Source organism: Ruditapes philippinarum, unplaced genomic scaffold (genome assembly GCF_026571515.1).
Source record: "Ruditapes philippinarum isolate M1 unplaced genomic scaffold, ASM2657151v2 ctg2094_1_1_1_1, whole genome shotgun sequence".
Lineage (NCBI taxonomy): Eukaryota > Metazoa > Mollusca > Bivalvia > Venerida > Veneridae > Ruditapes > Ruditapes philippinarum.
Genome location: NW_026866585.1, coordinates 149,229 through 164,341, shown reverse-complemented (window position 1 = coordinate 164,341; position 15,113 = coordinate 149,229). Strand labels below are relative to the sequence as shown.

The 15,113-nt window shown below is 34.5% G+C and overlaps 1 protein-coding gene across 1 annotated transcript in view; it reads left to right on the top strand.

Annotated features, from left to right (window-relative positions):
- Positions 1–15,113, top strand: part of LOC132732983 (synaptogenesis protein syg-2-like) — a 45,902-nt gene that overhangs the window by 9,705 nt on the left and 21,084 nt on the right. Inside the window, exons 4-6 of the mRNA XM_060719538.1 lie at positions 9,252–9,536; positions 13,661–13,948; positions 14,481–14,789. Of these exons, the coding sequence (XP_060575521.1) occupies positions 9,252–9,536; positions 13,661–13,948; positions 14,481–14,789 (882 nt within the window). The remainder of the gene's footprint in view (positions 1–9,251; positions 9,537–13,660; positions 13,949–14,480; positions 14,790–15,113) is intronic.

The following is a 15,113-nucleotide window of genomic DNA, read 5'->3' as shown; positions in this document are numbered from 1 at the left end:
TGATTTGCTGCAGTATTTAAATTATTTGATTGAAATGAAGTCATCTTAGTCGGTATTATAAATCGACGACCGTAACTTATTCAAAAAGCCCCTTGATGATTAAACACATTTGTATACGTTTTTGTCTCCCGCCTTTTTTTTTTAAAAAAAAGCGGGACATATAAAATGGCTACGTCCGTCTGGCCGCTCCTTAACTCAGTCGTTCATCAAGGGATTTTGAAATAACATATGTTCACAAATTTAGGACGACCTGTCATGCGAAATAACCAGACCTCCACGGTGGTCCCACTTGGAGATCCGATGTCAACATTGTCTGATGGAGGGTACAATTCGTGTCGGGTTCCAACTTTTATGTTCTACAAGGGATTTGAAACAATTTGGCACAAATGCTTACTATCTAAGACAACGTCCTTATGATACAATGGTCACAGTCATCATTGTTTGATGGGGAGTGTACTTCTTGTCCAATCCATACCGTTTTCATCTATAAAAGGATTTTGAAATAATATGACACACATGTTTATCATAATAGGACCACATGTCATACATAACACCCAGAATCCTGCCTCCAAGGTCAAGGTCACACTTAAAGGTCAAAACTTAAAGTGGTCTGTTATAATGCCTTTTTGATTTTTTCACTCATCAAAATATTTTGAAATAAGTTTGAGCAATATTCACCATATTAAGACAATGAGTCATGCGCGACACTCTGACCCCTAACAAGTTCAAGGTCACATTAAGAGATCAAAGCCAAAGATGGTCTGTGTTTTCCTTGTCCAGAGAAAATCTCCGAAAGTATAATTGTTTCCCTGTATGTACTTATTTTCAGTGAAACAAACTCCTCAAATGTATTTCTTTTTACACATACACAGGAGTTGTCTCATTATAATATTATTTCTATGATGGATTTGTTGTTGCATGTGCATTTATGAATATTTTGCAGTGAAACTCAAACTGTCAAAATAATACTATTGTGTATTTATTATATAATACTATTGTGTGCTCATTGTAATACTTCCTTTTGGCGGGGGACGTTGGCAGTTGTTGCGGTCACACTTACCCCTGCAGCACTACGGTTTTTCCTATCTTTCCACCCAGGATGCGCTCCGAAAAATCCAGACAGAGCCCAGCAATGGTTCATGGTCGTTCCCGGATGACGCCGGAAGAGCCGCAGATGACCCAGGCAGAGCCTCGGTCGATCCAGGCAGAGCCCCCGGCAGAGCTCAGGACGATCCAGGCAGAGCCCCGGTGGATTGAAAACGTACGAAAATGATAACAATTATACAATAATTTTATTTTATACAATATGTATTTTTCCAGAATAGTAATTTATGATGATTTTCTGAAAAATCCTCATGCAAGACTGGATAGAAGGGAAATAGGAAGGGTTGTAATACAAACAAGTTCTATCATCGCAAATTGTCGTTATTCTTTTGAAATGAACCAGGCTTTGCCAGGACTCTACCGGGATAAACCGTAGCTCCATCGTCATGCTCCGGGACTCTGCTGGCATCATCCGGGGCTCTGCTTGCATTCATACGGGCTCTCCCGGCATTCATCGGGGTTCTTCCGTAGCTCTCTCGGCTATATCATACCCCGGACTATCCCCGGTTTGTGCCGGCAGAGCTACAGTGCTTCCCCGGTGTAACCCCGGTCGTTCCCGACAAAGCTAAGGATGAAGCCGGAAAAGCTATACTTCCCGGACCACCCTGGTAATATTAAATATTTTATTCCATCCGGGGTCGAATGCCGAATGTTCCCGGATAATCCAGGACGTTGACGCCAGATTTACGAATGTACTCCGGTTGTTCACGGTCGTTCCCGGATCACCCCGGACGTCTACCGGGGCTCTGCCGGGATGTCAGTGAGACTGTAGCTTAACTCTGTTAAAAATCTTAAAATTATTTGTATAATATTATAGATATTATCATATTGATACAGTCTGATTACAGTTTTATAAATTCGATTGATATATCTGATTTTTTTTTCATTGCCAGTAAATATGTGTTTATTTAATAGGAAATTATTGTGCGTTAAGAAACCATCTATGTGCCAAACGGCCAAAATCACATATTTGGCGATTTTAGCACGTACGAATTCAAGTAGCAAGTCAATGTGTAAGTACGGTGTGCCGTAAGGGTCATCACGAAGCAATAACGATTTTGAAAAGTCGGAATAATGAAATTACGATGTTGCATGAACAAAGTCAATGGTAGGATGATGAAAAGTCGATGTGCAATGGTGAAAAGTCGAAATAACAAAGTCACGATGGTGAATACTCGAAATGATTTCGTTTTTTCAACATCGTACTTTCGACCTCTCACCATCGTTGTAATATTATTTCGAAACATTAACGTGGAAACATAATTTTTCTAATCATTATATTTGGGACTATTTTCTTATATTTTATTGCAAAAATGTAGCTCACGGTACATTAGTCACATACATTTGATATTTACTGACATTTATTGTTAGTTTAATATACATTAAGTACATGCGACTGTGAATTGTCTCGTTAGTTTATGAAACCGTCTCATTTTAAAATTTCCATCGGCTTTTCATTGCGATCACTATTAATGCCTTGATAAGTCATTCGCATAATTAAGGCATTGGACGGGGAGGAGATATGTGATTGAATTCATTTTACATGTTATTACTTTAGGCTTTTGTTTTGCTCAAAAATTATGAGGGACTGTCGTGGCGAAATGAATATGATCACTCTTATTTTGCTCATGAGTGAACTCGTCGCAGTCATATTGATTGCATCATAACTAGATCCAATCGTATTTGTCAATCAAAATGTATATGGAGCAAGTCACATAGTAATTTTGGTGAAAAAAAGGCAACATTTTTTTTCCAAAACGTTTGCACTTAACGTGTTCGATTCTAACATATTTTCTTTAAAAACTAATTATGAAAATGTAAAATTCTTTCATAAAATGAAGCCTGTTGATATAGGATTTGTTTTTAAACTGGCCTTCAGAAAAAGAGAAATTAACGGCGATCCACGTGAAAAGGTATCTAGTGCAGTTAAATCCTGTATTCCGTTTCTGATAGTTTGGAGCTGTTGAAATTAATGCTTAATTTGCAGAAAAGAAGTCCATATGGGTGTCTCTCAGAAGCTATAAGCACAACAAAATTACATGAAAATTGTAGACTCGGTTTGATCGAGTCTGTACATGAGGGATAATGAAACAGTGCAACATCCCTCATATCCCTAGCTTCGATGAGCTGTACTTAATTTTCAGCACTTAAAAGTGCTGGAATCAATTAGGGATTATTGGTGTTAAAAGCCATTATCAGTGACTGCATTGAAGACCAGTTGAAATTTCAGGCAATTTTATTTATATCACAGCGGAGTGTATATTTACATAATAACAGAAATTAAGAATACAATAAGTCAATTGAATTTATATTACTTATAACAGAAACATGTGTAGCAAAAAATAGTATGAATGCTTTGAAATATAATGATTAAAGCAAACAAATTTCAACAAAACACGGTCATCTTAAGAACCTTTTTAAACATGTTTCTGTTTCATTGGACAGCTATCAGAATCTATTCCATGCCAAAACCACCAAAGTAAAAATGCGAATCAAGTTTGCTGTTCTTGCTCTTCTGTGGTGAATAGCCAGTTATTGACACTCAACGGGTTCATAACACTTCGCTTGTTGCAAATACCGTAAGTGGATGCTTTGGTTGTACAAGCAAACATATTTAGTAAACAAACTAACAACATTCAGATAATATAATGATCGACACTGAAGTATCATGTTGTATAAACATCAGCCCGCCAGATTATGCCAATAAGGAACGTGTCTGAGTCTAAATCGCGCTCTTTCCATAAAAATGCAATAGGGTTATGCCATGGAGGATGCCCCACTTATTACAGTTACACTAAGTGGTGGGAGCCTGGGCCTCGGATAAGGCAATGCGGTACCGGTAGATACTGATGTCAATAATAAATATCATAATATTATTTCCTTATATAAAGTATCCAATGTTTTCTGTTTATTTAAGATATTTAATCAGAAATAGGTTATATATATCAAAAGATTCCCTTTAACTTAATTCTGCATGAATTAAAATTACTCAATTCTATATCTTACCTTATTATTGTATAAAATATAATATTATCAAGCCCTTAGTAAATGAAATAATTAATTGATTAACCATTGAAAATAGAAATCTTTACAAATGAATATAGTCAAGTCAAATATTTTATTGGCAAAACATATACATGTATCTATGTATAAAACATAGACTGTAATACAGTGTATATTACATAATTTCCTTATAGAATCAATTATTGTATGCTACTAAGTAATCAGATAGCACCTAGACCGAAAAATGTTGATAAGAAGCATTAAAGACATTTAAAATTGAATAATCTCATACATGTCAATGAGACTGACATAAATATGTTTATGTTGGCAAATACTATAAGGAGGACATATCATTCGTTTGAGTGAAATATGAAATATATTTTCACGAAATATGATAAAATTCCATATATTTTCACGAGCAGGAAACATCCAGTAAATGCAATAACAGTTGTTCACAAAAACTCTCGCTAGATTTAAAATGTATGCAAAAAATATTTTGATTATTCATCAGTGAGATTCAATTCAATTATGAACGGCGAGTTTTATGAACACCAACATGAAATCGGGAAGTCATTTAGTAACCGGAAACGAACTTGCATATCTCATGGTACTAGCAAATCTCATACGAAATCGTAATCTTACACTGTTTTGAAAAAAAAAAACATAATAAAATTATTATTTTAATTTCTTATAATGAAATGAATAACTGAAGCTATTGGCTGTCAGAGAAAACAAACATCTTTAAGTAGTCACTAAATATAAATATGAATTTTGATTCCGCACACTTTCATATTAATTTTTAAATATCTTTAACATACCGTACGTGTATGACTGAAACACTATTTAAGAAAAAAAAAACTAAACAGGTTTTTGCATCAATTTAATTTTAAAGACATGTTTCGTAATTTGAAAGTGACAATATAATGATAAAGGTGAAGATATAGGGAAAATGAGGACACAGAATATAAAATCTCAATCCAATCATTCTAGAATTTGCTTCCTAATATGTTATATCTATCTTCAGGTTGAATCTTAGCTAAAATCCTAGGCACGTAAGTTGTTAAAGGACAACACGTATGTGTGCAAAAGCCAAGGAGGCAACAATTATGGTTATAGATTTTAAAACCGAAAAAGAAAACTCCTATTTCAACCAATCATTTTTGAAGTAACAACAAAGCCTATCCAAGTAGATATACGGAAATCCTCCCTTTTAAATATGAACTTATTCATTTTTGCTTTACTAATGATAAGTAACAGATAACTAACATAACGACAAATTTAATGCAACACCATTAACTACTAGTTTAACATGAATTTACATCCTGTGAAAATTAACGGTAGCGTTGCGACATTTTAGGTAGCGTTGCGACATTTAACGGGAAGTGCAAATCGTGTGACATTTAACGTTACCATTGCGACATTTAACGACAAACGATTTTGCGACATATAGCGGCGGTTGCGACATTTAGCGGCAATGGTGCGGCATTTAACGGCAATTACAGTATAAAATCGGCTATTTTTCCCTATTTTGCCAATGTTATAACGGGGCCAAAACCATGTGTTAACATAGTCACGCGCTCTTGTTATATACATGTAGCCCAGTTTTACCTATGCGCAATACATACAGGGCCCAGTAAACAAACAAACTGTTTGGCAAATAGTTACATTGAAATTATTGATTCGAGGGCTTCAATCGCATTACGGCCAGCAGCATTCAAATAACTATGCCGGAAATACGGCGTGTAAACATCGCCCATTATCTTGGTTGTCGCCCTTTCTAAGAAACGGACAGTTGTCAATGTAAACAAATATCTGTCATTCAGTTTAACCCTCCGATTAACTTACAAAACAAGATAACACAAAATGAATATGAGAAAATGTTGTTTTATCAATGTTTATATTAATAATTTCTCTTTATATTTCTTTGAGAGAATAATGTTTCGTGCCGGATTTTCTTTATAAACTTGTGTGCTTGAAAAAATAAAAAAACGATTCTGATGTCACTGATCTTTTTTCTCGTCAATCTGAAATAATTTTTGGAATTTCTGAGGGTCATGTATTGTCCTTGGTAGATAAATTAAGTGTTTTTTCTTGAGATAATAAATGTCTAATGTTAAGCTTAAAAAATTCTTAAATAAATTAAAATTCCAATTCCGTTCGGTTCTGAGCATTTGTATTTCCCAAGTTGTTAGCCTCGGATAAATAAAACGCATACGTAAAACATGGCGGATTGGATGAATACCGTCCAAGCACAAAGATTTATTGTATCTGTTTTGTATTTAATATACATCATGAATTTGTTTAAAAATTTTATGCTATTATAGCGCCAACGCACATTTATTTCGTGTTATAAAGTCTGCAGAGTCCCTCGGAACTGTTGGAGCCCTCGCCCTACCGGGCTTGGGCACCGACCGTTCCTGGGGACTCTGCAGACGTTATAACACAAAAAAAAACGTGCGTTTACCCTGTAGTGCGATATTTTACGGCGTTGCGGCACATGTCTCTGTTTAATTGATATAGAAACTGGTATTAGTTATGAGGGATCATCCAGAAATACCCGTAAATAATCCGTATAAATAGACTAATATTTTGTAACATTCATATAAAAAGCACAAGATCGATCTATATCTATGCGTAATATTAACTTTACAAGGATGCAAAACATAACAATCGAACAGATAATGGCTGCCACACCAGCATCTAAGAAATCGTAGTAATGCGCATACGTCACAGTCTGAACGTTGTCACAACATCCTTAAACGGTGACGTAAAACACACTTAAACAGGGCCTCAAATCAGAACTGGGTCGTATCCAACAATTTGTAAACATACAAATGAAAAATATATTTTTTACTCTTTTTGTTGGAAATGACTGAATTATTAATTATTAACACGCCCCACAATTTTTCACTTCATTTGGTATATGTTGCTAGCCGAAATATTTGGAAGAACAGAAGAATATGCCAGATTTTTTATGAAGTTTTCTGGACGACGCAGATTATATTGCTTTATCCATCGTTCTTTTCTTTCAAATCTATTATATACTCGTTTCAGAGTTTACCATAAACTTCAAAATATTATTGTGCATTACATGTACATGTATTTACTAAAATTTCATTTAAAAGACATGTTTACTTTCCAATATTCTGTATTTAAATTTCTGCACGGCTGCCAATGAATCATCCTACTACTGTCGATATAATTAGCGGGATAAAGCCTATTGTCGAAAAACATATTTATTTCCAGTTATTCCGTCACATGGTTAGTCTATTTACATCGTTAACAGCAAAATAAACTACATATAGACACTGTTGTATTAGGTTAGATTTTATTCAAAACGAAATCCAAAACATTAAACAACTAGAGGAAACAAGAGGGCCATGATGGCCCTAGATCGCTCACCTGACTTATCAAACTCATCCAAACAATTACCTAGACAAGCATTCTGACCAATTCTCATGACAGGTGAGTCAAAAATGTGACCACTACAGTGTTAACAAGGATTATCCATATTTGAGCAGTGCGACTTAGTTTTTTACCCAGGTGACACATATTCAAACTTGACCTAGAAATCATCAAAACAAACTTTCAGACCAATTTCCAGGATACTTGGATCAAAACATTAGCAACTAGAGTGTTTTCTATTTTTAGCTCCGGTGACCTAGTTTCACGTGCATTTCGTACTCATCCAAGCAATTACCTAGACAAGCATCCTGACCAAGTTTGATGATAATTGAGTCGAAAATGTGACCACTAGAATGTTAACAAGGTTTTTCCATATTTGGGCGGTTTGACCTAGTTTTTCATCCAAGATGACCCATGTTCGATCTTGACTTAGAAATCATCAAAACAAACTTTCAGACCAATTAACAAAATATTTGGATTACAACAGTAGCCACAAGAGTGTTAACAAGCTTTTTCTATTTTTAGTTCCTGTGACCTAGTTTTTCATCCGAGATGTCCCATGTTCGATTTATTCCCAGCAATGACCTAGACAAGTTTCCTGACCAAGTTTGATGACAATTGAGTCAAAATTGTGACCACTAGAGTGTTAACAAGGTTTTTCTATTTTTAGCTCCTGTGACCTAGTTTTTCATCCGAGATGACCCATATTCAAACTCATCCGAGCTATCACCTAGATAAGCATCTTGATCAAGTTTGATGATGATTGATGCAAAAATGTGACCGCTAGAGTGTTAACAAGGTTTTTCTATTTTTAGCTCCGGTGACCTACTTTTTCATCCGAGATGACCCATGTTTAAACTCATCCGAGCTATGACCTAGACAAACATCTTGACCAAGTTTGATGATGACTGATGCAAAAATGTGACCGCTAGAGTGTTAACAAGGTTTTACTATTTTTAGCTCCGGTGACCTACTTTTTCATCTGAGATGACCCATGTTCAAACTCATCCGAGCTATCACCTAGACACGCATCTTGACCAAGTTTGATGATGATTGATGCAAATATGTGACCGCTAGAGTGTTAACAAGGTTTTTCTATTTTTAGCTCCGGTGACCTACTTTTTCATCCGAGATGACCCATGTTCGAACTCATTCAAGCTATCAAGTAGATAAGCATCCTGACCAAGTTTGATGATGATTGATGCAAAAATGTGACAGCTAGAGTGTTAACAATGTTTTTCTATTTATAGCTCCGGTGACCTAGTTTTTCATCCAAGATGACCCATATTCGAACTCATCCGAGCTATTATCTAAACAAGCATCCTGACGAAGTTTGATGATAATTGGGTCAAAAATGTGACCACTAGAGTGTTCACAAGGTTTTTCTATTTTTAGCTCCTGTGACCTAGTTTTTCATCAGAGATGACCCATGCTCGAACTCATCCAAGCAATTGACTAGACTAGCATTCTGACCAAGTTTGATGATGATTGGTTCAAAAATGTGACCACTAGAGTGTTCACAAGGTTTTTCTATTTATAGCTCCTGTGACCTACTTTTTCATCCGAGATGACCCATGTTCGACAAAAATGTTTGTAAGACATAAAAAATGTCGGTTTCCGGATGCGAATCTATTTATATTCAGTCATATCAATGAAACAAGATTGTCCAATATCATAAGTTTTGATAAATTTACAATTGTATTGGTAAAATGTAATAAATCATTGGCTTTTAATTTAAGATGCTCCTGATGGCCCCCCTGTAATACAGGGGTTTTCAGCTGGAACTACATATCGAGTCATAGAAAACAAACCAGGACAACTGACTTGTTTGATAAAAGGAGGTAATCCTTTACCAACATTAACATGGACTTGTTTTAATACTGGAACGTCTGACAACACTGATGCTGACACTGTTTTAAAGACTGCAAGATGGACAGCTGTACGAGGTCAAAACAGAAAGTGTACATGTCAGTCTTCACATTCAAGTGGAAGTGCAATGGTGGACATTCAAGTACAAATTATATGTAAGTTTCGTTATAAGCTTTAAGATGATTCTCTGTTTTCTTTTAAATGAACATGCATACAGCAATCAATTTGTAACAAAATTGGACGGAACATTTAAATGTATTATTTTCACCCCAAAGTTACTAGTGCATTTTGTTTATTTTTGATAATAATGATTCAAGCTTGAACACTTGTTATTGTGACAATTAGTCGAAGTTTAGATTTTCATGTATGAACCAGCAAACTGTGTTCATATGTTAGCATTTCATATACGGGCATTGTTTCTAATCTACATATTATTTTGGGCTACCTAGAAGCTCCGGCTAAGCGGTGTAATTACTGCAATTATTTTCATAAAATTAAGTAAATTTAGTATAGAATCTTATTACTCCGCTTTTTATTGTAATACAACCTTAAAGATCCTTAAAGATCGTTTTAAGGAGGAATGAAATTATTTATATTTATAATACTCCAAGAGGGGTGAGCATATAGTCACAGCTGTGTCCGTCCGTACGTATGTAAGTAGATATATTGTATTAGGTAGATGTGCAGTGCAAAAACTGTAACTCCATATTGCTAAGTTTAAGAGTTATCGCTATTTGTTTATTTTGACACTATGTCCGAGACATTACCCAAAAGTTATAAAATATACCAACAAGCACTTTTTAAGGTAGATAGTCTCATTTGGTAGATGCCCATTACATAAGAAATGTAACTCAGTATTGGCTAAGTTTGAAGTTATTATCCATTGTCCATTTTTGTCGATCCTGCTTATGGTGAGCTCGACTTAGTCGTCACCTTTGGCGTATAGTTCATTGGGTCAGTCCGGATATGTCCGGTCTATATCTTGCTTATTCTCTAAAGGGTTACAAAATATAGTGTTTACAAGCTCAATGAAATTTAAATTAAAGTTTCCGGTTGCTTCATCAAGTGTATTGGAGTAAAGAAATGACCAGTCTGTTGTTATCATTAAATCGTGTTTATCTGGTCTTAATTTATGTAACCTACTAATAGAACTCTACTTAATTCATTAAAAGCATTTTCTAGACAAATATTCAATCTAACCCAAAAGTCTACATTTGTATTAGATGGACGATAAATATTAGCTATCAATTTTGATTCATTACGGTCCTTTTTTCAAACCAAACTTCTCATTGATATAAACACGTGACACGTGTTGTAGATTCTTACGTAGCACTGGTTAGATTGCGGTGTGTTGAAAACGTTGTTAGACAAAATGACAATTTTAGTGTTTTCTAGTCATTACAAAAAATATTTAGATGTTTGACTTAGCGAATAATCGTTACGTATGTCGGAAAGCAATAAGAAAAAGCGTCGAAGGCGTCGTACTAAGGGATATACGGGAAGCGAAACAGAAGATATGTCGGTAAAAATGGCGACCGGTGTTGATTTAAAAATGCCAGCACAATTAAATTGCGTACGATAAAAGTCAACAAACTAGTCATAATGAAACTTTTGTACCAGCAAGCTTGTCTGGGACTGTAACTTCAACAAAAATTACAACTGAACACTCAACAAGTAAACACTGACAATATTAAAATGCAAGAAGTAGAACTGAGCCAAAGTATGCTGTCTGATAAATATGACTCGATACATTGTTCCTCAAAAGATAGCAATGAGGCAATAGAAGCTCTACAGGGTAAGCTGTAAAAAGTAAATGACATAAATAAAACATTGAGGAAGAAAAATCAAGTTCTACAAAATGACATTACAGATCTGCGTTGTCGTTCCATGAGGGATGATATTGTGATTGTAGGTATATCGGAGCGCCCACAATACATGCATAATAGTCCTAATTCAGTCTATTCTATGACAACAATTTCTGAAAGAAACAACATGCAATTGGATGCATCCCCTAATGACGAGGAACACACATATATAACTGATGGACATAGTACTCCCACAGCTGACAGTGGCCATTTTTTTAGGTTCTACAAATCAACAGACAGTGGGTTCATATGCGAGTACTGCATCACCTGAAAACTGTATTGCTAAAGGTTACCAACTTTTGAACAAATTCTCGACATTAAGGATGCAAAGCCGCGTATATGCATAAATCGTGCACATCGTATACCTATCGACCAGTTACAGGACAAAAACGGCCAATTGTCATCAACTTTAAAGATACCCAAAGGATACCCAAGGAGTCCAAAATGGTTGTGAAAGAGGCTTTGAAACATGTTGACTTGAGAAAAACACCATTTGCTGTGTTTGATCAGCCCCCCCCCGTGAGGTACAAGAACAACGGAAGCGGCTCATACCCATCATGGAAGATGCTCGTAACAAAGGTCATAGAGCTTACCTTGTGCGTGATGAATTATATATCAATAACGTACTATACTCCCCAGACTCGGATTAGGACGGTAATCTCATGAGGATTTTTATGATCATTTTAAAGGTTTAATTTTATGATACTGATGTATATTGTGATCAGGCTTTTAAAGAAGTTCTAAATCAGAATGTAAATTTTTATGTTGATTTTCTAGATTGTGATTTTACAACTGACGAGGTTATTAAATCTATTGATAAATTGACCTATTGAGTGAAAGGTCAAGGTCACAGACGCCGAAAATGTCAGAATGGTTGCCGCTCATTATATTGAAAGATTTTTATCACAAAGTCTTCATATTTCACATACTGATTAGCCATAACTAGTAGATGATCCATATTGATGTTGGGGTCATTATGTCAAAGGTTAAGGTCACTGGGTTCTGGAATGTCAGAATGGTTTTCGTTCATAATCTTGAAAGCTATTTTTTACAAAGTATTCATATTTCACAATAATCATATTGATTGGTAATATGTAGCAGATGACTCCTCTTGACTTTGGGATTATTAGTTCAAAGGTCAAGGTCAAAGGAGCCTTTTATGTTAGAATGTTTCCATTCATTTTCTTGAAAACTATTTATCACAAAGTCTTCATATTACACTTATCGATTGGTCATATCTTTTTAATTACCCTGATGATTTTGGGGTACCTCTGTCAAAGGTCAAGGTCACAGGTGCCATCCATGTCAGAATGGTTTCCGCTCATTATCTTAAAAACTATTTATATCAAACTGTTCATATTTCACATATTAATAGGTCATAACTAGTGGATGTCCCCTATTAATTTGGGATCAAAGATCAAGGCCACAGGGGCCTTAAAAGTCAAAATGCTTGTCGCTCATTATCTTGAAAATGGTTTATTACTAAGTCTTAATATTTCACAAATTTAATAATCATATATAGTAGATGACACCTATTTATTTTGGAATCACTAGTTCAAAGTTCAATGTCACAGCAGCCTTAAATGTAAGAATAGTTTCCACTCATTTCCTTGATTGTTTTTTTTTCACTTTTTCACAAAGTCTTCAAATTTCACATATTAATTGATTGGTCATAACGCCTAGATGTCCCCTATTGATATTGGGATCATTTCGTCAAAGATGAGGTCACAGAGGCTATTAATGTCAGAATGGTTTTTCGCTCATTATCTGAAAACTCTTCATACCAAAGTTTTCATATTTCACATATTGAATAGTCATATGCAGTAGATGACTCCTATTTATTTTGGGATCACTAATTCAAAAGTGAGGGTCACAACAACCTTAAATGTAATAATGGTTTCCGCTCATTACCTTGAAAACTTTTTATCACAATGTCTTCATATTACACATATTGATTAGCCACAATGGGATCACTAGTTCAAAGGTCAAGGTCTTGATATATATCACATATTGATTGGTTATAACTAATAGGTCATTAATTTTCTTTTTTCCATGCACGAACACTTTTATGTACCAATTTATGTCAAGTTTCTAATAACAAAATTACCAAGTATGAGTCAATGGCTTGTAAGGGAAGTATATGTGTTGTTCGACATTTCTTGTTCTCGTTACTCCGCAAAAAGAATGTCCTTTACAATTTAAGCAATTTTTGCCTGACAGTTTTGGGTCTTTGTATCAACACAACTACCGATACAAACTTCGTTTTCACTGTTTTCTTGTGTACAAAATACAGAAGTATAGAAGTTTGAATAAGGTTATTTGTATCTTTTTTGTCAGGGATATCACGATCAATTTATTAAATTTGTTCGTAAGGATACTGATATCTGACAAACTAATTTTTGATGAAATTTCAGATCCTCCGACAACACCAGAGTTTTCAATAAAAAACACAAAGGTTGTTGGTACAGTGAAAGTCATAAAACATAGTCAAGTATCTATAACATGCAAAAGTACAGGTCAGCCAAATCAAATACAGTACACGTGGAAACATAACTCTGCAATAACATCAGGAGCAACATTGACAACTAACAACATACAGAATGGTGATCAATATACATGTGAAGTAGAAAATTTAATGAACCCATCAGATGGTAGTGCTGTAACCGGAAAAAACTCATCATCGTTAAGTTTTGATGTTCTATGTAAGTTTTTTTACTGTACAGATAGATTAACATTTGTGATTACATTTTTAATTTATTTATTAAACTTTTTAAACATTTATATAATAAACAAACCATAATAAAACATTACTGTTGATAAGCTAGCAGAAAAGAAGTTTTACAGTATACATGTATGTTCTATTCAGAGATACTATTTTTTTTGTATAGCAATATCATATGCTATCCAGTTATGTACTCTTGTCTTCAGCTTTTAAATACATTAAATGAAATACATATTCATACTGTTACTTCCGGAATCATTGCTTTTATAAAGGTATTCCAATCTTAAGAATAAACCGGATGACAGTTTAAACATTAAACTTATAAACTTGTCTTTTATCAACCTATTCTATATCGATAAAAGCTACTACTTTATCAGCTTTTACATTATTTGCTCTTAGAATTTATGAATGTGAATTACAATTTCCATTTTAAACACTTATAGATATGTAGACCTATCCTCTACTTTCTGTATTAACTCTATGTTTTCCACCTACATTACTTCCTTTGTTAGATCCTCCTACGACACCAACATTCCGATACTGGAATACCACAGGAACAACTATACCAAACAACTTGCTAAATGTTATACAGAATGATCTAGTTAAAGTTGCCTGTCGATCAAACAGTAAACCGGACCCAGACACTTACCAATGGGATACACGTGGAAACAATCAAATACTTACTGTTTCATCAATAACTGCTGATAAACAAGATCACATGTATAAATGTGAGGTTAGAAATACAATGACAGAAACTGTTCCTACTACTTCAAATCCTACCAGAGGAACTTCTACATCAACATTAACTGTTCATGTTATGTGTAAGTAACTGGTTGTATCTATTATAATTGTAAAATTCAACATATGGAAACATTTGTTTAAGTTTTATGAATATTTTAACATCTTAAAAATGGTGTCTGTGACAAGAAAGAATGTTTATTTGTGACTTTAGGTATCATACAGTCATGTAATAATCTTGTTACTATAACAAATATAATAACCTGTATATAGCATTTCAAAATTTTGTAAGTTACTTTATATACCTTATTTTTCACATATGAGCCAAAACTTGCGTAAAGGGTCGTGATAAATATGTAAATAACTTTGATTTTTGTTACAAAATAAGGATTCCTATACTTTAGAGA